The 25,097-nt window shown below is 44.7% G+C and overlaps 1 protein-coding gene across 4 annotated transcripts in view; it reads right to left on the bottom strand.

Annotated features, from left to right (window-relative positions):
• AMOT (angiomotin) overlaps nt 1-25,097 on the bottom strand; it is a 99,658-nt gene that overhangs the window by 6,489 nt on the left and 68,072 nt on the right. For all 4 annotated transcript variants that reach the window (XM_030575337.1, XM_030575338.1, XM_030575336.1 and 1 more), the window contains exons 8-11: nt 8,255-8,404; nt 3,673-3,863; nt 1,004-1,126; nt 36-268 (exon numbers count right to left, since the gene is read on the bottom strand). In XM_030575337.1, coding sequence (XP_030431197.1) covers nt 36-268; nt 1,004-1,126; nt 3,673-3,863; nt 8,255-8,404 — 697 coding nt within the window. The remainder of the gene's footprint in view (nt 1-35; nt 269-1,003; nt 1,127-3,672; nt 3,864-8,254; nt 8,405-25,097) is intronic.

The raw sequence follows: 25,097 nt of genomic DNA, 5'->3' as shown, positions 1-25,097 counted from the left end.
AGCTGGCAGTGCTTTTGTAAGGGTTACAATGTTACCTAAACTGCCCTTCCAGCTTTTGTCTTCCCTCTTCTCTTCCAATATCGGAGTGCTGCTCAGGGTTGAAGAGTGGGACAGCAAGCCTGATCCAGCATTAGAAATTGACATCAGGGACTTAGCTGGTCTCATTGAAGACAGCTGATCTGTCTTACTGGTCTCTTTCCGGGAGCGCTGCTGGAGGACTTTAATCATGGCATCCTTTTCAATGATCTGAGCATGGAGAGTCTTTATCCTGAGAGGATAACAAAAAGAACAGTATCTTCAGACTGATGCTTCAAAAGTCCACTGCGCTCTTGTAATTCTCCCTTGCTTTGTAGGCATTCGGGGAATTAGTGCAGCTCTTTGTTAAAGAGAATGCAACTGAGCTAACTGGCTTGAATAATGGGTGCTCACTGGCTCACCATGCCATAGGGCCAGATCATGGACAAGACTTTCTACAGTTGAGAGATTTTCACTGAGCTGCCCATCTCAGGCTACTGGACACAACAACTGCAGAGGCCGTTTGAGATCCAAGAGCTGTGTCCAGACAGCAAAGGGATAAGGAAGAGGAGAGATTAATGCTCTTCAGCGACCCTGCACTGTGCTAAACACCAAGGCCAACACCTCCATAGAACCACACTGTTAAGACATGATCCAAATTTCTCTGAGCTTGGTGTTAGAGGCACACGTGTGGATGAAGGTGCTGAAGAGGAACAAGAAGAGCAGACAAATAGGGACAGAACATTAAAAAAATAAATAGAATCAACAGTCTGAGGGGCATTTTACTTATGAATCCAAACCATATCAATAGTGAAAGAAAATGTAATTGTTTTGTTCAACCAAGTGAGCACAACCTGGTATCTCTGATATTTCATTGCTATAACTGAGGCTACCATACCCCAACGGGATGATTTGCAATAGCCTGCCCCAGCCATCAACTTCAAATTACAATGCACAAGAAGCTGTCTGAGAACGAACTGCATTTTACCTGCCCTCCATGTCAAGACACCGCCTATTGGCCATCAGGATCTCCTCTTCTTCCTTCTGAATGCGAGCTTCCAAGGAGGTGTCATAGCTAGCATTAGGCGAGTGGCTGATCACAGTTGTGTCCCTGAGAATGAGCAGCATAGCAGATAAAGGACCATACGAATCCACTGTCCTCATCCCAACAGCATACAATAATCTCTCAAAACTATTTAACAAAGATATCTACTTCTTTGAGTAAAGGCTTGTTCAAGGTCTCCATTTCTGGCTATGGACCTCGAACCAGGAAAATCCATTTCCCAGCACTAAAGAAACAACAGAGATGCCTTAAGTCGCTAAAAACAAGGGCCTACTCTACATACAATCCTGCTCATCTAAAGGTGTGTTTTTAAACTGATTTAGTTAAACCCAGGCACGTTTGTGTGTAGTCAAGGACAAGGAGGTAGGGGAAATGGCATGCCAGGATGAGAGACTAGACACGTATGTTCCCTTTTAAGCTAGAATATAGTGAATTTATGTCTAATGATTTTAGATATATAGTCCCCTCTCCTACAGGCTAGTGCTCAAATGTGTTGGGTACTGGTTGGATATGGAGCATAAACAGCACTCTTTCACTTTAACTTCTATGCCACACACTTAAGGTTCCCCCACTGCAGTGGTTCTCAACCTACTTACCATTAGTGTGTTATGTGGGCCACATCCAATACTACCTGTGTGGCCCTGAGGATGTCACATGGGCCACAGCTCTGTGCTGATTGGGACACATGTTGAGAACCACTGCCCCATTGCAATCTTTGCACAGTCTACTAAACCCACACCAAGCATTTAATGCTGCTATACACTTACATTTCAGATAGATTTTTTTTTAAACATGTCCTAGGAAGACCAACCTGCCATTTAGGTTAAAAACACCACACACCAAACACTCAGACTGAGATTTTCAAAATCAGCTAGGGGATACGGACACCAAATAGGAACTGGGCATCCAAACCCCTTAGGTGGTTTTGAGAGTCTCAGCCAGAATGTTAGAATAGGATGAGAAGAGAGTTTATGTTGATACTTTGTAGCATCCCATATTGTAAACAATGCAATGCAGGCTAATAAAACTAATACGGTAATATAATATCCCTTGTTCACTTCAATACCAGTCATCACGCTATGCCATTATACCACTATGTGGATCCTAACAATTAGAAGGCCCCATACAACATAAATGCACATTCAAATAATGTTAAGACTGCAGCAGCCTGGGACAGGATGAAAGCTACCAAATCATTATAATGTGCCAATTTTACTTCCCACGTCTGGCAGGGTTAAGAGTGGAGTGGCCAGCATACCTCTCACTCTGCCAAGGCACAAACGGGGATGCAGTGAATGGCAAAACCCCAAAATAAGGAACAGAAAGAGACTGTTCAGGCAGGAAACTTAAAAATGGTGTCGCCTTGAAATGAGGAACATTTGGGAGGAATGGTGGGCCAATCTTAACTTGGAATTAACTTTCTGACTGTCAGATGCTAGTGCAGTAACAGATCTCTCTCTTTAAGGACCAGCAGTTAGAAGGAAACAGGAAACTAAAGTGTGGAGATGAGAGCTTTCCTGACTCTGGAAACCTTCCTTGCTTGTTTATTTAAATACAGCGTCAACTGGCTTAATGTGTCCTCTCCCCATATGTGACAACCAACAGACCACACTTCTATTGATCAGCGTGGGCTGAAAATACAACATGTCCCTTGGACACACTTTAAAGAAGCCATTTAGAGAAGCTGGAAAACAGTGCACAAGAAGCATTAATACCTTGAGGTAACAGGCTGCTTCTGGAATGAGAGAAGATAACCCTTTAAATGCTAACACTGCAGATGGTGCAACTCTCCTTGCTGATTTTTACTATGATCCTGTAATAAGTTACGAACTTGGGCAAAAGTAGCAAAGTTGCAACATCTGCACTTGAATCTGGCTTACAAAACGGCCAAAATACACTCTTCTGTCAGGAGCCAGGCACCAGTTAGCAATAAAATCACATGTAAGCACTACCCAATTGCACCCCCTTAGCAGCACTTGCTCACCAGCTAACTGAAGCCTATTTGCAGCCTATTTAGTTCTGGATAGTCACCTTGGAATCTATGCTGGATACCAAAGTCCAGACACCATTCTCTCTCTGCCCCCACAAACGATGTCATCTCTACGCAGCCGACTGCTTTGAGCGGAATTTCTGTGTATGTGTTTCTGGTTAGCAGCCATATTGTGGACAATAACACAAAGTAATTTGAAAAAACAGTCTGGTGAACAAGTGTGGCATTCAAGCCGAACGATGTGAATCACCAAGCCTCCCCCATCTCACGTGATGGCAGCAAGGACAGATGCTTGTAAATCTTTTTCTGCTCTACTATCTATTTTTTAGTCAGCAGCTTCCAGGAGCCATTCAGATGAATACTTGTATAAAACACAGTTCTTTCATTTGATGGAACAGTCCCTTCAAAGTTTCTAAATGCTGGCAACTATGCAGGAATCCCAGCGAAAGCAGCCAAGCTCCACCTCTATTCCAGGAGTTTTAGCTGATGATGTGTGGAGGGCAAGAGAAGGAGTCATGGAAAAGCGAGACTCAGGGTAACATTCATCGGTAGGAAATACGACATTCTACTGGAAAAATACCCTGCTATGAATAGTTTCATTTACCTCTGAGCAGCCACTGTAGCTGCAGCATCCAAAGCAAATTGTCTCATCACGCTCTCCTCTAGGTACTTCTGTTCCCATTTAGTCATGTCAGCTTCCAGGGCAAGAATTCTCTCCTCCTTCTCCCGCAGGAGTTCCATAAGGGCTGTGGCGCTGTACTCCGAGGCGCTGGCAGTCTGAGATGTACCTTGACGCTGATTTTCAAAAGAACAAAATGCATCAGAAGAGATTTGGAAAAGCCTGTTTTCACCTGTGGGATGAGGAGGCCGGATTAGTTATCAGCTTAATGGAGCAATCACTGGGCAGAATTCTATGGCCTGCGTTGGGCAGGAGGTCAGACCAGATGATCATAATGGTCCCTTCAAGCTTTAAAATCCATAAATCACCAGTTGGGGCAAATCAGCTGAGCTCCACTGAAGCCATTGAAGATATGCTGATTTACCCCAGTTAAGAGAACGTGGCCCATGAATAATTCTTTTCATGAACACTGTGACCCAATTAAAATATTAAGATAATACACCCCCCACACACCCACCACTATTACACTCTCTCTCTTTCTCTATACACACACATACACCCCTCTACCCCGATATAACGCAGTCCGCGGGAGAAAAAAAAAATCTCACCGCATTATAGGTGAGACTGCATTATATCACGCTTGCTTTGGCCCCTCCCCGTCCCTTGTTCCCTGACCGCTTCCTTCAGAGACCCCCATCTCTAATCACCCCCAGGACCCCACCCCCTACCCTGTCCCCTGACTGCTCTGACCCCTATCCACCACCCCTCCCCACACCCTGACAAGCACTCACCGGCAGTGGCAGGAAACGGAGCAGCCCGGCCCCAGCCCGCTCCACTCTGCCACCTCCCAGCCGTGGCGCTCCATTTCCTGCTGCCGGTGAGTGCAGAGAGGTTGGGGAAACGATGCCCCCCTGCACTCACCTCGGCAGGAAGCGGAGTGATGCGGCCCCAGCCCGCTCCACTTTCCTTGCCCCAACCTCAGCTGTGTTGCTGGGAGGCAGCTGGGGAAAGGTCCTGTCACCTGCAGCGGGAAGCGGAGTGACACGGCCACAGCACACTCCGCTTTCCTTGCCCCGGCCCCAGCCATGTCACTGGTGGGGAGGCTGGGGAAAGGTCCTACACTCACCTGCAGCGGGAAACGGAGTGACACGGCCCCAGCACACTCCACTTTCCTTGCCCCGGCCCCAGCCATGTCACTGGGGGGGCGGCTGGGGAAAGGTCCTGCACTCACCTGCCTGGCGGAAGTAGAGCGCCATGGCTGAGAGCTGGCAGAGTGGAGCTGGCTGAGGCTCGGCTGATCTGCTTCCCGCTGCTGGTGAGTGCAGGGAGGTTGGGGAAAGGAGCTGCGGGAGGGCACTTTTGGGGGCCCCGGAGTCCCAGAGTGGCCCAGGGGATTAGCGGAGGGCTGGGAGCAGCCCGCTCTGCTTCCCTCGCCCGGCCCCAGCCGTGTCACTCGGGGGAAGGGATTCCCCCCACACTCACCAGCAGCGGCGGAAGCAGAGCAGCCCAGCCCCAGCCTGCTCCACTCTACCAGCCACAGCGCTCTGCTTCCTGCCGCAGGGAGGAGATGACGCTGAGTGGCCTGACGGTGTCTACTATGAAGGGAAAAGTGACTGTGGCATGGAAAAGGTGAACCTCTCCACAACCCTGCAACGTCTGCAGCGGCAGCAGATCCAGGAGTTAATGCACTCTCCCGTGAAAGTTTCCCAAAATCAACTGGTTAAAAATTGTCCTTACAATGTAAAGAATCATGTAGTTTTACATAGTTAGTAGTATATGTAAAGGTGTATGTGTTTATTAATCTGTTCTAGGGAGAAATCACTGCCAGTGAAGTTCCACACTGTTAGCGATTTGGGGGGCGTGTCATAAACAGATAGTTAAAGGTTAATAGAACAGGAGTACTTCATGTCTCTTTTGCCTGTAAAGGGTTAACAAGTTCAGTGAGCCTGGCTGTCACCTGACCAGAGGACCAATCAGGGAACAGGATACTTTCAAATCTTGAGGGAGGGAAGTTTTTGTGTGTGCTGTTAGTGTTTGGTTGTTGTTCACCCTGGGGGCTCAGAGGGACCAGACGTGCAACCAGGTTTCTCTCCAATCTCTCCGATACAGGCTCTTATAAGTTCAGAATAGTGAGCATTAGGTAGATAAAGCGAGTTAGGCTTATGGTTGTTTTCTTTATTTGCAAATGTGTATTTGGCTGGAAGGAGTTCAAATTTGTATTTTGCTGAAAGGATTTTAATTTGTACTTGTATACTTAGGCTGGGAAGGTATTCCCAGTGTCTATAGCTGAAAGACCATGTGCCTATTCCATTTTAAATTTACAAAGATAACTTTTACTGTTTTTCTCTTTAATTAAAAGTTTCTTGTTTAAGAACCTGATTGTTTTTTATTCTGGTGTGAGACCCCAGGGGACGGGGTCTGGATCCACCAGGGAATTGGTGGGGAGAAAGGAGGGAAGGGGGAGAGAAAGGTTAATTTTCTTTCTGTGTTAGGATTACTTTCTCTCTCAGGGAGAGTCTGGGAGGGGGAGAGAGAAGGAGGGGGAAAGGTGAATCTTCCTCTCTGTTTTAAGATTCAAGGAGTTTGAATCACAGTGATCTTCCAGGGTAACCCAGGGAGGTGAAGCCTGGGAGAGGCAACGGTGAGGGAAAGGGTTTACTTTCCTTGTGGTAAGATCCAGAGGGTCTGGGTCTTGCGGTTCCCCGGGCAAGGTCTTGGGGGGACCAGAGTGTACTAGGCACTGGAATTCCTGGTTGGTGGCAGCGCTACAGGTTCTAAGCTGGTAATTAAGCTTAGAGGAATTCATGCTGGTACCCCATCTTTTGGATGCTAAGGTTCAGAGTGGGGAATTATACCATGACAATGCTATACTTGGGAACTGAGGGAGGAAAAGTAATTAAATTCTAAGAGGAGGTTTGGAACAGATACATTTATTCCATTTGGAGCCAATAAGCCAAACAGAGGCATACCGGAAAATACAAAAAGATGTTTGAGATTTTCTATGCTAAAAGCTCAAAGAATAATATTAAACAGGAAAGTATTACAAGGAGATCTTTTCTTGGAGTGCAAGATCTTGTGCCCAGAAAGCTAGTTATGAAAAGCTCATTTATAAGAGAAGGAATCAAGCAGACAATCTAATATGTGTGGCTCAGGATTCAGGATGATTTTACATTTTCTGTTTCCTTAAGAGGAAACATGGTTTAAAGCAGAAATCTTGTTACGTCCACTTACAAGTTGTTGGTTTTAAATAACGCTAGAATTTATACACTTCAAATAATTCTAAATTATGTCAACTCAATATATTTTCTATACTAGATAGGAAGAATTTTTTAGATCTAGAGTAACATTTATATCTAGACCCAATACAGAATGTGTTAAATCTGGTCTTCTTTCAAGACAGTTTCATCAATAATATAACTTATTTCTTCCTTCATATATTTATGTTTAAACTTTTTTTTATTAATCCTATCATTAGAGTCAATTATATATCATATATCACATAATTTCTAGTAAAAAAAATGGAAGTAGTTTACCATTTAATTTACTATTAGATCATGGCATATATTTCAGTCAACTGGATTTTTAATTGTAATCTGAGACAGCCTCCACTGTCCCCAAAAAACAGTTAACTGCAAACTATCACATTGTAGTAATTCTTCTCCCTCACTTTGGCATGTCTGCATTTGCATTGCTAGTCCTGCTTTATCTTGTGTTAATTAAAATAATTGTTAATTCTAGAGCAAATGTTTGTTCTAGGGTTTAAACATTTGTTCCCAGTCACATTTAACTCTATGTTGCAGTTAGGACTGAACACAACTAGGAACAAATATCTGAATCCTACTTACACCAGAATTTACAATCACATTAGTTAACGTTTGTTAACATGAGTTCAAAAAGGACTAAAAATTCAAATTCAATTCATACTATCCCCAGAAAAAATGTTTTCCTTTCTTCCCATTGTAAAAATGGGCTTGATACAAATTGTTAGAGCATATTGTATATTAGCGGTTACAAATTTCCATCAACAGCATTTATGTTATCAGGCTTCAAAAGCCTTCCAAAGAGCATTCTGTCTTCAGGTCCATGTTTGAGCTGTGTGAACAGATGTGACCACCCAAAAAAGTAAAAAAGAGAGAAAGAGAGAGAGAGAGAGAGTGAGAGTGTGTGTGTGAGTCAGAGAGAGAGTGTGTGTGTGAGTGAGAGAGAGAGAAAGAGAGTAGAGGTGTCTTAACACCTTATTACAAATTAAAATGCAAAGCAGGAGTCATTAAGAGTCCAGAACAATTTCTAGATATATGCCTGCAGCCTCCCAGATGAGGAATCAGCTATTATTTTTAATTTAAAAACTTTGGGATAGATTTAAAGGTTTACTCAATTAAGTGAAACCAATACCAACCTAGCAAGGTAATGGCAACATTTTGCAAAAGAATAATTTTGCTACAGTTCTATACAAAAGAGGGGAAAGATCATGCTCTGCTGCGTGTTTTGTGCATGGCTGGACAGGAAAACCTTACAAGAAATATATTTACATGAAAAACTGCTCAGTGAATGGACTAATCCTGGTTACCTGCTGCATCCGGAGAGACTCCAGTTCTCTCTCCAGGCGAGTTCGGAGCCGGTGCTCTAACTGTTCTCGCTTCTCACAAGCTGCCTGCAGCTGAACCAACGCCTGCTGCATCTTCTCCACCTTCTCAACATAAATCTGCTTCTTTTTCAGCTGAAACAAGAGAGGACAATGATCACAATGTTAATTCCCACCTGCTCCACGTACTTTTTTCCTCTTCTCTCATTCCCAGTCTCAGGCCTTATCTAGATGCCCTCTCCATCTCATTGCCTTAGTACCTGAGCATTCACAAGCATTAACGAATATATCCTCATCACCTCCCTGTGAGGCAGGAAAAGATTATCTCCATTTTACAGATGGGGATCTGAGGCACAGAGAGGTTATGTGACTTGCCCAAAGTTACACAGGCGGCTTATGTCACAGCCAGGAATTACAGCTTGTCAAAAAATGCAGAAAAAGTTTTGAAAACATGGAAGTTTTTGACCAGCTCTACAAAGAATTACACCCAGAACTCCTGCGCCCCAATCCATCGTCGGAAGGTTATGGCCTCGAAGAGGACCAAAATCACATTATAACTAGGTTAAGGACTCGTATTCTCTCCATACTGCAGACAGAACAGTGCGAGCAACAACTGTATGTGGTTCTAGGCATTGTTCCTGCGGCCAGAGCGACCTAGGAAGTTCCACTCTATTCTCTCTCGCTGCCCCCAAAGACTTATGCTAGCCAAACCACATTAACCTGACCTATCAACCCATCAGGCCGGGAGACTCATTTATGAAACATTAGGGCCCTAGCAGGATTAAAACATAATTCAGACTTGTGTGATTTTGGTGTTATCTCCACAAGCAAGTCCAATCTGTGTTATCTGGATGATGGTACTACCAGGTCATAGCAGACTCCCCCAGTATGGTAGTGTTCACAGTAATGAGATGTTAAAGACTACTTTGGGAAATCAGACTATAGTCCCATCTCCAGTATGAAATCTACCAAATTAAATACCATACTATAAACACAGCCAAGGGCTGTGCTAGAATAGGGCTTGGCCTTTGCCATATGGAGAGGCCCAAACCATGTGTTATCTGTGTTAAGGAACCATGGCCCAAATCTGTTTGAAGTGTTTAAACACAGTGGATACTGCAGTCCAAATGAGGCCTACAACACAGCAAAGAGGTTGCCAGAGGGGTAAAATACGAACACAATTATTGTTAGCTGGGTTTGGGCTTCAAATGCTGGGCAGGACCATAAGTTATAACAACCCAGTGACTACCCCTGGGAGAATTCTGCGCCCCTGCAGCACAGCAGAAAAATGCCCCTCCTCCTCCCCCGCAGATTCTCTTTGTTTCCTTGCAGAAAATAGTTTCGGTGGGGAAGAAAAGAGAAGCTGCACTAGTGCTCACTCACCTCTCCCCCTAGGGGGCTTTGGGCATGGGGGGGGGGGGTGCCCAGATGCACAGGGTTTGGGCAGATGGGGGAACAACTCCCTGTATAGTGACCCTTCCCCCCTCCATGCACCGCTTTCCTTCTCTGCACCCAGAACCCCACACCAAGTCCCTGTGCATATAGATTCGCCCCCTCCAAATTGCACCACACAGAACCTTGGTACTCTTGAGGGAATTCTGTGCCAAACAATGAAAAAATTTTAATATTCTGCAAAGTTCTGCATATTTTATTTGTTAAAATAACGCAATATAATCAGACCATTTTCAATTATTTTAGTAATTTATTTCAAAATACTTGTCAGAAAATAATTGAAAATGGTGTGATTCTATTGTGTTATTTTGACAAATAAATATGCAGAATTTTAAAATATTGTGCACAGAATTTTTAATTTTTGTACAGAATCTTTAATTTTTGGCGCAGAATTCCCTCAGGAGTAACTGACACAATAATGGCTGAAGAAGGAGGTACTCCCCGAGAGTCAGAACCCAATTTGCAGGGAACCCTGTGTTGCAAAATTTAGATTCTCTTGATTTCACCATGTCATCCCTTCAAAAAATTATCATATGCTCCTCAGTTCCTCTGCATCAAGCCACTATAGACAGTGCTTAATTTGTAATGAAAGAGATGCCGAGGCTCAAGTAATTATTTTTTACTTTCGTAACTGATGTTGCAAGCCCAGAGGTGCCGGAGCTATGAACTGCCAAGCCTAGTGGTGCCAGGGCTCAGCACTGGTACAAATTAAGTACTGACTATCGAGAACCCACTGTGAGTAGTACAGCAGGTAAGCTCCAAACAGCAACATCTTATTTTCCACCAGTCCCAAGTCTAGTATCATTTATTCCCAAACTCAGCAGACACCTAGGCCTGGTCTACACTACAATTTTAGGTCGAATTTAGCAGTGTTACCTCGATTTAACCCTGCACCCATCCACAAGACAAAGCCCTTTTTTTCGATTTAAAGGGCTTTTTAAATGTGCTATGTAGTGTTACCAGCAAGGTTTACCATGAAAGAGTGTACCCATTGTTCTATAAAATGTGTCTTTTTAACTACCACTCTCCCTTTTTTTCCTCCACCAGCTGCATATGTTTCTCCTTCCCAGAGGCTAGCGAAGATTAGAAGGTGAAAAAAAACGCACTCGGGATGAAATGTTCTCTGAGCTCATGCTGTCCTCCCACACTGACAGAGCACAGCAGAATGCATGGAGGCAGACAATGTCACAGTCCAGGAAAGCGCAATATGAACGCGAGGAGAGGTGGTGCGCTGAAGAGACTATGTTGCGGGATGAAGAGAGTAAGTGGCAGGCTGAAGATGATAAGTGGTGTCAGCTTGCTGACAGAAGGCAGGAGTCAATGCTCAGGCTGCTGGAGCATCAAACTCATATGCTCCAGCGTATGGTTGAGCTGCAGGTGTCTGGTTGCACGTAATCAGCAGCCAGGCAATTTGCCTCAACGTCCCACCCCGCCATAAATGCCTCCCCCTTACTCTCACAGATATTGTGGAGCGCGCAGCAAGCAGTAGTAACAATGGGAATATTGGTTTTGCTGAGGTCTATCTGAGTCAGTAAACTGCGCCAGCGTGCTTTTAAACGTCCAAATGCACATTCTACCACCATTCTGAACTTGCTCAGCTTATAGTTGAACAGCTCCTGACTACTGTCCAGTCTGCCTGTGTATGGCTTCATGAGCCATAGCATTAAGGGGTAGGCTGGGTCTCCAAGGATTACTATAGGCATTTCAACATCCCCAATGATTATTTTCTGGTCTGGGAAGAAAGTCCCTTCCTGCAACTTTTGAAACAGACCAGAGTTCCTGAAGATGCGAGTGTCATGTACCTTTCCTGCCCATTCCACACTGATGTTGGTGAAACGTCCCTTGTGATCCACCAGTGCTTGCAGAGCCATTGAAAAGTACTCCTTTCGGTTTATGTACTCGCTGGCTTGGTGCTCCGGTGCCAAGATAGGGGTATGGGTTCCGTCTATTGCCCCACCACAGTTAGGGAATCCCATTGCAGCAAAGCCATCCACTACGGCCTGCACATTTCTCAGAGTCACTACCCTTGATATCAGCAGCTCTTTGATTGCATTGGCTACTTGGATCACAGCAGCCCCCACAATAGATTTGCCCACTCCAAATTGATGTCCAACTGACTGGTAGCTGTCTGGCACTGCAAGCTTCCACAGGCCTATTGCCACTCGCTTCTCAGCTGTGAAGGCTGCTCTCAACTTGGTATTCTGGTGTATCAGGGCAGGGGAAAGCAAGTCACAAAGTTCCATGAAAGTGCCCTTACGCATGCGAAAGTTTCACAGCCGCTGGGAATCATCCCAGACCTGCAACACTATGCGGTCCCACCAGTCTGTGCTTGTTTCCCAGGCCCAGAATCGGCGTTCCACGGCATGAACCTGCCCCATTAACACCACGATGTGCACACAGCCAGGGTCCGTACTTTGTGAGAAGTCTATGTCCTCATCACTCTCGTCACCGTGCTGCCGCTGCCTCCTCGCCTGGTTTCGCTTTTGTAGGTTCTGGTTCTGCATATACTGCAGGATAATGTGCGTGGTGTTTACAGTGCTCATAATTGCAGTGGTGATCTGAGCGGGCTCCATGTTCCCAGTGCTATGGCGTCTGTGCTGAAAAAAGGTGCAAAACGATTGTCTGCCGTTGCTCTGACGGAGGGAGGTGCGACTGATGACATGGCTTACAGGGAATTAAAATCAACAAAGGGGTGGCTTTGCATCAAGGAAAAACACAAACAACTGTCACACAGAATGGCCCCCTCAAGGATTGAACTAAAAACCTTAGGTTTAGCAGGCTGTTGATTTCACGGAGGGAGCGGGGAGCAACTGAATACAAAACAGATCTGGTCTATTTCTTGTTTGGATTCACTCCATCTATCTTATACACCTTAGGCTGGCAGCAGACGGCACAGTACGACTCCTAGCCATTGTCATCTCCTGGGTGCTCGGCAGAAGATGCTGTATTAAGATTGCTAGCCATTGTCATCCTCCTGGGTGCTCGCCAAAAGACGGTGCAGTACGACTGGGGAACGACCTGTCTGAGTCACTCCCATGTCTGCCCAGGCGCCTCTGACCGATCTCACTGAGGTCAGCTAAAAGAGCACCCAGCAGTACGACGACGACGGCGGCTACCAGTCGTAATGCACCGTCTGCTGCCAAAAGGCAATGAGCTGCTGCTGTGTAGCAATGCAGTCCCACGTCTACCAGCACCCAGGAGACGTACGGTGACGGTGAGCTGAACGGGCTCCATGCTTGCCGGGTTATGGCGTCTGCACAGGTAACCCAGGAAGAAAGGCACAAAATGATTGTCTGCAGTTGCTTTCACGGAGAGAGGGAGGCCTGATGACATGTACCCAGAACCACCTGCGACACTGCTTTTGCCCCATCAGGCATTGGGATCTCAACCCAAAATTCCATTGGACGGTGGAGACTGCAGGAACTGTGGGATAGCTACCGCAATACAACGCTCCGGAAGTTGACGCTAGCCTTGGTACTGTGGACGCAGTCCGCTGAGTTAATGCACTTAGAGCATTTTGTGTGGGGACACACACTATCAACTGTATAAAAACGATTTCTAAAAAATCAACTTCTATAAACTCGACCTAATTTCATACTGTAGACATACCCCTAATCTCACAGCATGAAGCATGGCTGCTGCCCTAGAGGATTTTCCAGAAACAGGTATTTTATTATAAAGGTACGATAAACAGTGAGTAACCCACCCAAAGATTTCCCAAACAGGGCAGGTACAGTAAGTAGGTATTACCACCTCTCAGTTGCTCAAGATTTCATATTTATTTGGATCTGGAGATGCAAGAACATTTTAATGCACTTTTACATTAAACTCTTGCTATTGAAAACATTGATTTAAAAAAAATGATGAGAGGAAGATAGCGCTATTCATCCAACGATCTCAAAGTGCTTTACAAAGATTAAACTAACTCTTTTAATTCCCCAGTAAGGTGGATATTACTGTGCCCATTCTACAGCTGAGTTAACAGAGGCTCAGAGCAGTTAAGTGACTGCCAAAACTCATATGCAGTGCGTCAGCAGCAGAGCCAACAACAGAACCCAGGAGTTTCTGGTTTCTAGTCCCTTGTTTTTGCACAGAGGTCACACTTCCTGTACAAATGCACGGTACAACATGATAAAGAGCTTGGGAAAATGCAAAAAGACAGTAATTCATGCAGGAAAATTAGCAATGATCGGGATCTCTCTAACTCTCTTATGCATGAAATAAACCAAGGATCTTGGGGCTCCCAGTGCTATCCAATGAGTTACTGTATTTCCAAAATTTTATAAAGCATAATTAAAAAAAAAAAAAAAAGCAGCTGATCACCTGCTAAAAGAAAAAACATTGACTAGTTTTATTATTAAATAATGCGAGAATGTGTGTGGATTATATTTTTGGCCTACAGCCAACAAATACCAAAAGCCCAGCCAAAAATAGAATTAGGCCACAGAAATTCAACTGAAATGTTCACTTTGAAAATGCTCCCAGCGGCCGAACCTGCAGGTGAAATGTTGTAACACAGGTGATTGCCCAACATAGTAGCACTGCCTGCACATGTTTAACTAATGTACCAAACCTAAGGTACAGGCATGGCTTGTTCAGTGGCTTTTCGTAAAGTCAGATTTATTTTTCTCTAAAAAACCCCTGAGTTATCCTTTCCATGTCAAGCAGCATTAGGTACATAAAAAATAAGTTTAAAAGGGGCTTTAGTACAGAAGCACTTTAACTCATCTTTGTTCAACTAAATTAAAAGATGGGTAAATTTAACATCCGCTGGGGTATGTCTGCACTGTAAGCAAAGCACAGCGTGGGGTAGGCATACACCCATGCTAACTTTAATCTAGCTAGCATAGGTAACAATAATACAAAGTTGTGACAACACTGGTCAGCAGTGGCTACCAACCTAACTATAGAATCTAGATATATAAGGTTGGAAAGGATCTCAAGAAGTCATCAGGTCCAGCCCCTTGCGCTGAGGCAGGGCCAAGTACACCTAGATCATCCCTGACGGGTGTTTGTCCCTGTTCTTAAAAATCTCCAATGCCAGGGATTCCCAAACCTCCCTTGGAAGCCTGTTCCTGATCTTAAATACCCTTATAGTTAGAAACTCTTTCCTACTACCTAACCTAAGGGCTTGTCTACATCAGAAAGTTGCAGCGCTGGTGAGGGAGTTACAGCGCTGCAACTTTGAAGGTGTACACATCTGCAAGGCATCACCAGCGCTGCAACTCCCTGTTTGCAGCGCTGGCCGTACTCCCGTTTTGTCTCGGGTGTAGAGGATCCAGCGCTGGTGATCCAACGCTGGTAATCCAATGTAGACACTTACCAGCGCTTTTCTTGACCTCCGTGGAAGGAAGAAGCCTCTGGTAATCAATCTGGTCTCCTTCCCCGGCTTGCTCTCGCGTTCCCGGAACCCCGAGCAAGCAGGTCTCCTTCCCTGCGGTTTGCAGGGTGGTTCGGGGAACGCGAGAGCAAACCGCCGCGAAGCTGGTCTCCTTTCCCGGTTTGCTCTCTCGTTCCCAAACCCCCGAGCAAGCAGGTCTCGTTCCCTGCGGTTTGCAGGGTGGTTCGGGGAACGCGAGAGCAAACCGGGAAAGGAGACCAGCTTCGCCGCGGTTTGCTCTCGCGTTCCCCGAACCACCCTGCAAACCGCAGGGAAGGAGACCTGCTTGCTCGGGGAACGCGAGAGCAAACCGCGGCGAAGCTGGTCTCCTTTCCCGGTTTGCTCTCGCGTTCCCCCAACCACCCTGCAAACCGCAGGGAGACTTGCTTGCTCGGGGGTTCGGGGAACGCGAGAGCAAACCGCGGCGAAGCTGGTCTCCTTTCCCGGTTTGCTCTCTCGTTCCCCGAACCCCCGAGCAAGCAGGTCTCCTTCCCTGCGGTTTGCAGGGGGGTTCGGGGAACGCGAGAGCAAACCGCGGCGAAGCTGGTCTCCCCGAACCCCCCTTGAAGCCGCCCAACAGCGCTGCAGTGTGGCCACATCTAACACCACTTGCAGCGCTGGTTGCTGTAAGTGTGGCCACTCTGCAGCGCTGGCCCTATACAGCTGTACTAATACAGCTGTAACAACCAGCGCTGTAAAATTTTAGATGTAGACATGGCCTTAATCTCCCTTGCTGCAGATTAAGACCATTACTTCTTGTCCTACCTTCAGTGAACATGGAGAATAATTGATCACAGTCCTCTTTATAAGAGCCCTTAATGTATCTGAAGACTGTTATCAGAGATGGGAAAAATACCACTTCATTGTATAACTTTGCCATATAGAATATACTGTGTGTGGATTGAGTACAATAATTGTAAGAGATAATGTGGTAACTTGGAGATACTTCAGGGAAATCAAATTTTCTGACTTCACTACTATGACGATCAGCTTGGAGGAATAAACTGTGAACCTGGATTCATCAGCTGAAGTCTTATTGCAGAAGTTTAGTTCTATTTTATCTTCTGCATGGATTTGTCCTCAATATAAAAAGGCCCAGGAATATTGCAGCCAAGCATAGAGGGATTTTATTAACATAAATGAAGAGTATGAGTATGTTTTCCTAAGACTGGAATTGGAAACAGCGTTTCTTGAACACTGCCAACATGCTGCAGGCAAAATAGAAAAAAAGAAAGCAGCAAGCTGAGGCTTGGTCTTTGTTAACTGTCATGGTTCCCCCACAACAAGAAAACAAAACTGGCTGCTCCACGCCGATGGCCATAACGACATCTGCCAGTTGGACAGGCGGCAGCAGTGGATGCTTGAGTCCTTCTGTAACTGGCCTCTGAGTCAACAGGTGTTCCACTTAACAGCTCTCTCTTGCTCATTTACGAAGATGTATAGAGCAGTATCTGTCTCCTGTTCCTTCCCTTCCAGCAAGATCTGGAAACTCTGGTGACTAAGCGGCTGCAACTTTGGACCAGTAACACCTGCAAATCAAGAAGAGCCTGCAGGGAACCACTGTACATTCAAATGCCCTTTCCCATCACCAACGGCCTGATGGTTCCAATTTCTGCTCCAAAAACTCCTGGCTTCTAGACTATTTCTTAACATTTTCCCCAAGACCACCGAACTATTTAACTTCCAGATGCAAATTCTAACCAATCTGGATGCTTTGGTTGCTACCTTCATTCTATTTCTTTGCATTATGATATGCATTTATCCAACATAAACCCACGTGTTAATCTTTTTTCTTAGCATGGTATCAAATTAAGTTTAAATCCTGTGTGCTTTACTGTGATTTATTTGTAAAAAACAGATTGAGAGCGATATTTTTTTAAAAATGCAAACATAACAAAATGGCAGATTTTTAAAAGATGACTGTAATTGGGTAATAAATTAATGTTCACACTACTTATAATAACTCATCTTTTTGGGGCATGCTTTGACATTGCAAAGTACTCTATCTATTAATATTCTTACATTAATATAGTACCTTTTAAAATCAAAAGATCCCAAAAGACTTCAACTATGCCCATTCATGGCTGGGAGGCTGCCCGCTATTACACAGCATTCCAGCACAACCACGCTGGGGGACAGAACATTTTCTACAGTACCTGGTGCGATTCTAACAGCACAGGGCTACATACATACATACAAATTCTTTTAACTTCACTGCCTAGCTACTTTGCAAAGTTCATTTCCAGATATCTAGGGTGTCGTTTTAATTCTGTCAGACACGTTAATTGTAGCTACAATGCTGAATTTAACCATTTAAAAGAGATGCTGTCATTTTTCCAGGAAAAATTCCAAAACAACACTCTCCCTTCTAAAATATTCCTCCCGAAGTCCTGCCACACAGTTTTACACAGATATCAAAGTGTGACATAATGGGTAATGGGAATAAATTGCACAACCTTAAAATCAGTCAGTGAAGTGCCCCAAAAAGATTCCTTGGTCTCCTGATCAAGTAGTTTGTTCATTTTAATTCTTTTACTGCGAAGACTGTTTCTGCAGCCAAGAGATTTCTGGTAGGTTTCAGTGCAATAAAGAGCAGCAAGACCAGGAAGGGATTCTAAGGCTATGTTGTTCAAGAGAGTTTTGGCTGACCTGAGCAGTTCTTTGTTTCCAAGTTAGTCAGAAAGGTTTTATTGCTTAAAAACGACTGCACATTGAAATCCATGAACTGCAAGGCTCACAGCAAATGGAAATAAATCCATCTTTCTAAATACACAGGAATGAAATAATTAAACAAATACATTCGCTGAGCTGTGGAGAGCAGGAACCAGCTCTTTACAGGGGAACACACTTAAAACAGCCGCTTCCCAGAACAATACAGAGAATTCCGTAGCAATTCGAACCACCAGGCTACCAAGGTATTCTTTGCCACATGAAGCATCAGATCAGACGTGCAGAACTACTGGTCCAAAAATCAGTTATAGCAAAGAACAACGTGTTCCCATCTAGATACGGGCAGCTGAATAGTATTACATTGCTCACCAAAAGAGACTGATTGGTAAAACTCCAAGAGACAAAATAATACAGTTCATTCATTTTATTAAGCTCTTTAGAGACAAATCCTGCAATATCCTCCAGATCTCCAGAATCCTTGTAGTTAAACTAGTGCCATTCTGTGGGGCAAGGCAGTGGGGTGCAGAAAGACAGCGGAGGTCACACCCATCCAGTGAGGAGCCCATCTGCCAGGGGTTTCAGGTGGGGGGAACAAAGGCAGTCAGGGCAGAAGACCCTTCCCTATACAGGTCCTTAGCTGCAAGGGGAGCACTATGGACACAGAGGCTGCTGCAGCCTCCAGGTTCGAGTAGCCTCCATGGAGCAAATTCAGCCCAGAAAGCAATGACAGGAGAAAAGGGGGGAAATTCCTTCCCTTCAAACAGATGTATAGCTCCAGATGAGTTACTCAGCGAGGATTTTTGGGAGAGGACGTCTTGCGTCACCAGCAATGATTCAGAAACCCTCCCAGCCATTATCCTCTTTGTTTTGGATAGCACTATTGCAGCAAATTGGTAACGCTTGTCAGCCTCTGCCTCCCACCCGCCACTTTTTGAGATCGTCAATGTATTTTTTTAAATCTATCTAGCGTGTTTTGATTCTATAATGGGTTTATCCTAAATCTGAATCAGTTCAGATGCAGCTGAAAATGTATTTCCCCACAGGGATTTGCTCACTAACATACTAAGAAAAGAATGCAAGCACATTTAACCTGTATTTAATGTATATAGCTCTCTCTCTGCTGTTGGAATATAGTCCTGTAAAATTCCTGTGAACCCTCAGTTTGATTAATTCAGTTCCAGTAAGACACCACCGGCCTCAGCAAGAGCTCATACTGAAGCAATTTGGTAATACTATCCTCTTACTAGGGAGCAGAGTTTGCTGCATGGGAAGGTCATAATATTGTCTCTCCATTTGTTTGGGTTAAAGCCTCAAAGCCACCTCTGGAAAATGACTAAGAGGCAGTAATAGAGTTGGAAATGCAGCAGTAAAAAAGCCATTTCTGCATCATTACAGAACGACGGGTCATTAAAGACATGCATACCCTACTTAGGGGGAAAAAATGTAAAAGCACCTTCCTCTCCTCCCACTGCCATACACAGATGCATGAACGATAATATTTCCTTTAAAAGTGATTGTTATGAATGACATCTCAGATACAGCATACAAGATACAGTAGACACCATTAAGAAGTCAACATTTCAACATCTGCCTACAGATAAACCTCACAGTGTAACCAGAAATATCACATTATTCCCTTACACTGTTGATAAACCAGAAAAAAATGCGCTACCTTAACTCTGGTAGCTGGTTTATGTTCACATTTTATGGCTGTAATGTCTTATGTCTTCTAGAACTTTCCTTTTCAAAGAATATTTCCTTCAAAATTTCTTTCCAGGGTTTTTCCCAATGTGCTTTATACATGTGGGAGGAGGTCATTTTCCTTTACATTGTGAGTTGCACGTGTGCTATCTATTAATCTGTACTTTCAGTGGCAATTGCTTTATTTTGAGACTGTGGTACCTGGAACGCTCGGGCGACACTGAAAGGATGAAAGGTATACTCAGATAAAGTTGCATTTTGGGGAAAATGTGGCAGCCTGGTTGAAGTTTGGCCCTCCATCAAGATGATGTTAAGAGTTGACTGGCTTAAAGAGAAACTGAGTTTAATATCGTCTTTTTAAAATAAGACTTCTAAAAGGAGTGCTGATGAACCTTTCCTCCATTATCACCAGTTGTGGCTGGATACTGCACTAGGCACCTATGACAAATTCTTTGCCATATGGAAAGCCTGGTACTCAGAGTCAATTGGTCTGGTCAGTATGGCCAGTTCTGTAGATTCTGCAACTCCGTTAACATTAGCCAGATTAGTGTGTGCTACCTACAGGCACAGTGTCTTGCCCACTGTAGACTTTTAAAACCTGTTAGTTAGCATGCAACCCAACACATGCTAATATTGCAATTTTAAATCCTAGTCCAGACAAGACCTATATTGGAACAAATCCTAGACCTCTAGCATCTTCCTGCATGCTGTACACCAAGACCACTCAAACTTTTGCAATGCAATTGAGGACAGAATGGCAATCCATGCTCCAAAACTACAGGCTCCTACAAAAGGGGCTGAAGAAAAGTCTGCATTAGTTGCCAGGAGTATTAAGTCCATAGTACACAATTAACCAGTTGGGATTGCAAGATTTTTTACAGCCAACATGTATTTTAGTTCTGGTATATAGAATTCATGCAAACTATGTTTTAGTTATATAGACAATCAGGGTTTTTAACTGAGGAGGAAAAGGCTAAATATTGCCCTAGAAATGGATTTGGTATGACATTGTCATCACTCAACTGTTACTGTGAAGTTGTGGCACTTAGTAACGAGGCCTGAAGTAGAAGGGAGAAGAAAACTGACTAGACATGTATTACCTACTTTATATAAAAATGTTGCCCCTACATATGCAGCATACATGAAGCCAACCCATGCTAACGCTAAAATACTTGCACTTCAATAGCACCCTTTAACTCAAAGAGCTTTAAACCACTCAAGCCCACAACACTTCTATGAGATGGGTACGTACTACACCAGTGGTTCTCAGACTTTTGTACTGAGGACCCCTTTCACACAGCAAGCCTGAGTGCGACCCCCCTTATAAATTAAACACACTTTATAATATAATTAACACCATTATAAATGCTGGAGGCAGACCAGGTTTGGGTTGTAGGCTGACAGTTTGCGACCCCCCATGTAATAACCTCATGATCCCAAGGGGTCCTGACCCCCAGTTTGAGAACCCCTGTACTACACCCTGCTTTGCTCAGATGAGAAATCGATGCAATGGGGGAAATTTAAGTACTTGGCCCAAGGTCACACAAAGTCAGTGGCACAGCCTGCAGCAGAATCCAGGAGTCCAGGCTCCAATTGCCAGACCAAATTGTCTCCCTGTCTGACCTACACTGTGCATTCCTGAAATGCTGGAAAAAATAATATAGCATAGCAATGGTTAACAATTCCCTCAGCAGCCTCTCGGATACTCATTCAAGCAAACTAGACTAGACTAGAAAGAACTAGACTAACAGGCATATGCCAGCTATTCTGCAGCCAGCCCATTCTTCTTTAAATTCAACGTCTCAAAAGAGCCAGCAATTTTTCCCATGATCCCAGAGGCAGCCACCAAAATAGCTGTCCTCTTGATCAACCTGAGCCAACATGAGGAAGAAGATTCATTGGCCTGCATTGTTGGCATTAGGGCCAGCCATTTCCTTAACTACATTAAGTAAATTTTCTCCTTAATGAGACTGCCATGGCCACAGGAAAACACAGAGGTTCTTTGATCAGGAGTTTAACAAGTGGTTACTAATTTGCACTTACAGCCTAAACAAGACACATTTTGCTGCAAACTATAAGCCAGGTTTCCAAAGAGCTCAGCTCCCATTCAGGCACCTCAATGAAGAGGACAGAATTTCAAGTCTTCTGCACCCAGCAGCTCCCACTGAGAACCAGCGGGAGCTGAACTCATCTCAAAACTTGCCCTGGTGAGTCAATTGGTCTTCTCTTACCATGGATTGCTAAGCAGGAGTCCCCGCTGAAATCAATGAGGTATGATATGAGGCAAAAACAGCATGATGTGGTCCTATACAACAAGATTTCTCCCAGATACATGGAGTAGTAACATTTTATTTTTAAATGCACATAGTCCTTAACTATCAATGAGTAGTTATAAATACCTAAGATAAATACACAGAAAGACGGGGTTCAGTTTTTTCTCCTCGGGTTACTTATCCTGTTATATACATGCCCCTGGCCTACTGCATGTTGAGAAACATAAGTACAGGGATTCTAGTCAGGCCTGCGTCTCATACATAGCAGTGCAGAGCTACTGCTGTAGGTGAGCATCAGGAGGGAAAGCCGCAGTTCACATTACAGCTTCAAGCTGCCACTCAGCTCTTCCCTCAAGATCTTACCAAGGCCCCCTGGCAAAGGGAGGACAACGAAACCCTCATTATTTCTGAAGTGGAAAAAAAAATATGGATGATAAACACCACCTGAAATCATTTTTAAAGCAGAGACAAGCAGTTAAGGGCAAACATTATATGATACACACAGACATATACTGGGTACCTGTAGACATATATGCTTTGAGTTCCCTTTAAGTATCCATAATCATGCCCCTACTATTGCCCAGAAATAAACCATCCTCATCTAATTTTAATTTCAATTGCACCTTATATTTTACACTTTTATTTAAAGAAACATTTCATCTATTAACAGTGTAGGAAAATACTCTGTGAGCGTCCCTTTCTCCTACTCAAGCAAGAGAATGCCACAATGTTTGGAGAACTTCAAGGAGGCTGCTTTCTTAGTATTACTAGTACTCATATAACCCTTACACCTGCCACCAAGATCTCAGAATACAGAATATTAATTAAGACTCAGAACATTCCGATGAGGTAGGCAAGAAGTTTTATCCCCAGGTTTTAGAAGAGGAATATACAGGCTCAGAAAGTTAGGTGACTTGCCCAAGTCTGTGAGTCAGTAACAGAGCTGAGAAAAGAATCCCTTCATCCTGATTATAAATCAAATCTTTGATTTAAAGCGGCACATCATTTCTAGCTCTGATATAAACTAGAATAAATTCTGTTTTTTAAAAGGATCTGCTAGATATCAAACAGGATGAGAATCTGCTGAGTAGGAAGCCAAAGAGGAAGAAAAAAAAACCCAACCACACAATACAGGATGCAACAACTGAAATACACATATATACACACAGCATCCCTCAGGCCTTGAACCAGGGCCACTGCCAAGTGTTAACATAAGTAACTCCACCCTCTTCTGCAGCACTAATTTGGAAATTCCTGACAATTATGGGGACTGCCTATTTGAGTAAAGCACGCATGAATCAAAGAAATCATTGACAAATTGTTAAGATATCTTGGTCACTGGATATCACTAAATCATAGCCTGACATTTAGAGTCCTTTTCAAATTGTTACTCTGAGCACTGAACTGTTTCCTGTGCCTTGTTTTGGAAACTTACCGAAACAGCAGATCAAGGATTTGAGAAGCCCTCACAGTTTAGTGCCAATGAGGCAACAAATCCCTCACGATCCTGAATATTTTAATGAAAAGTGATTTGGGAGACCTGGAAAGACTGGTCATTTTTTCTCCATTCTCCCCATGCCTCCATTAATGACTGCAACCCTGACAGTTAATTTCTGCTCACTCGCTGAGAAGCGTCTGTATTTATGTGCAACAGGAAAGGTGGCACTTCCTGTGGGCCCTAGATTCAAGTAATGGCTGGATAAGAACCATCACAAACCTTCATACAGACTAACTATAGTGCATTTGACCTAAGAACAGGGATCAGTAAGTATAGCCCATGCTTTATTTAAAAACATAAGTCTATTGGCAGAATATTTATAAGACCGCAGCATACCACAAATCTCTTACTAGTACAAGATGGACTTTTAGAAATACAACATGTGGATGTTTATATATTACTAATCTGCAGGAATTCAGATGTTACAGTGATGGAAGCAGTGTCAGAATCTAAATAGGAGCTCAAACCTGCCAGGACTATACACATGCTTAAAGTTAAGCATGTGCTGAAGTGCTTTGCTGGATCAGGGCCAAAGCGCTCCACCCATTGCAGGATCGAGTCCTAGAATAGTCTGCATCATCAAACTGCATCATCTCTCATTTTAAAAGCCTACACCTGACAACTCTTTACTCTCCTGAGCATACACAAGGCCCAATTCAGCCTGGGCATAAGCTGCTGCAGCTCCTTCTGAAGTCAGTGGAGTTGTGTCAGCAGCAACCAGGGCTGAATTTGTCTCTTGGTCTTCAACAGCCTCCTCCAGGTTCACAAAGTCCCCACCCCCTCTCAGGCCCACTTCCTCTGGTATCTTGAAGAGAAAAGCCAAGTCTCCCTCACAGCTATGCCCAGCACTATACCTGGGGCAGCTCAAATATTCTGCAGCATTGGTGTGACATTGTGCTGGTGAAAGATGCTAAAGGTCAACAGTCCCTGAGCCTGAATTCCTCTGCTTACCTCCAGAACAGGCAGCAGCAGGGCCAATTCCCCCGACACAGGCACTTCAACCCAAACCCCTCGTGTGTTCAGAGGGGAGTTCATAATCCATATCCACTCAATCCTTAACCTCTCTAATTCGGTGTAAAACTGTAGTTCTTCTTCGAGTGATTGCTCACATCCATTCCAGTTAGGTGTGCGCGCCGCGCGTGCACGTTCGTCGGAAACTTTTTACCCTAGCAACTCCAGTGGGCCGGCAGGTCGCCCCCTGGAGTGGCGCCGCCATGGGCGCCCAATATATATCCCTGCCGGCCCGCCCGCTCCTCAGTTCCTTCTTACCGCCGTGTCGGTCGTTGGAACTGTGGAGCGCGGCATAGCTGTCCTCCACGTCCCTAGCTCTCCTAGTTATCTATCGTTATCTATCGTTATCTCTAGTTTCATTATAGTTGTTAATTAGTTTGTTAAGTTGATAGTTAAGTTAATTAGTTGTAAAGTACTTCTTCGCCGGGGGCTTAGCCCTTCCCGGCACCCGGCACCGGGCTCATGCCTGGTTCGCCGGGCTTCAAGCAGTGTGCGGCCTGCAAGAAGCCCATGCCTACCAGCGATCCCCACGAAGCGTGCCTGAAGTGCCTCGGGGAATCGCACAGATCCGACAAGTGCCGCATCTGTAAGGCCTTTAAGCCGAGGACAAAGAAGGAGAGGGATCAAAGGCTCCGAACTCTCCTAATGGAGGCGGCACTTGACCCGACGGCTTCGCAGGCCGTGGTATCGGCACCGGCACCGGATCGCTCCGGCACCGAGAAGACTCCTCGGCACCGACCCTCTCCGGCACTGGAGCCAGAGCCAAGGCCGTCGAAGTCTAATACTCCGGCCAGGCAGACCCGGCTAGAGCGCCCGGCCTCGACATCGGCCGCGGCGCCGCCG

Source organism: Gopherus evgoodei, chromosome 9 (genome assembly GCF_007399415.2).
Source record: "Gopherus evgoodei ecotype Sinaloan lineage chromosome 9, rGopEvg1_v1.p, whole genome shotgun sequence".
In the NCBI taxonomy this organism is placed as follows: Eukaryota; Metazoa; Chordata; order Testudines; family Testudinidae; genus Gopherus; species Gopherus evgoodei.
The sequence above is the reverse complement of the archived record's forward strand: the minus strand, read 5'-3'. Positions and strand labels throughout refer to the sequence as shown.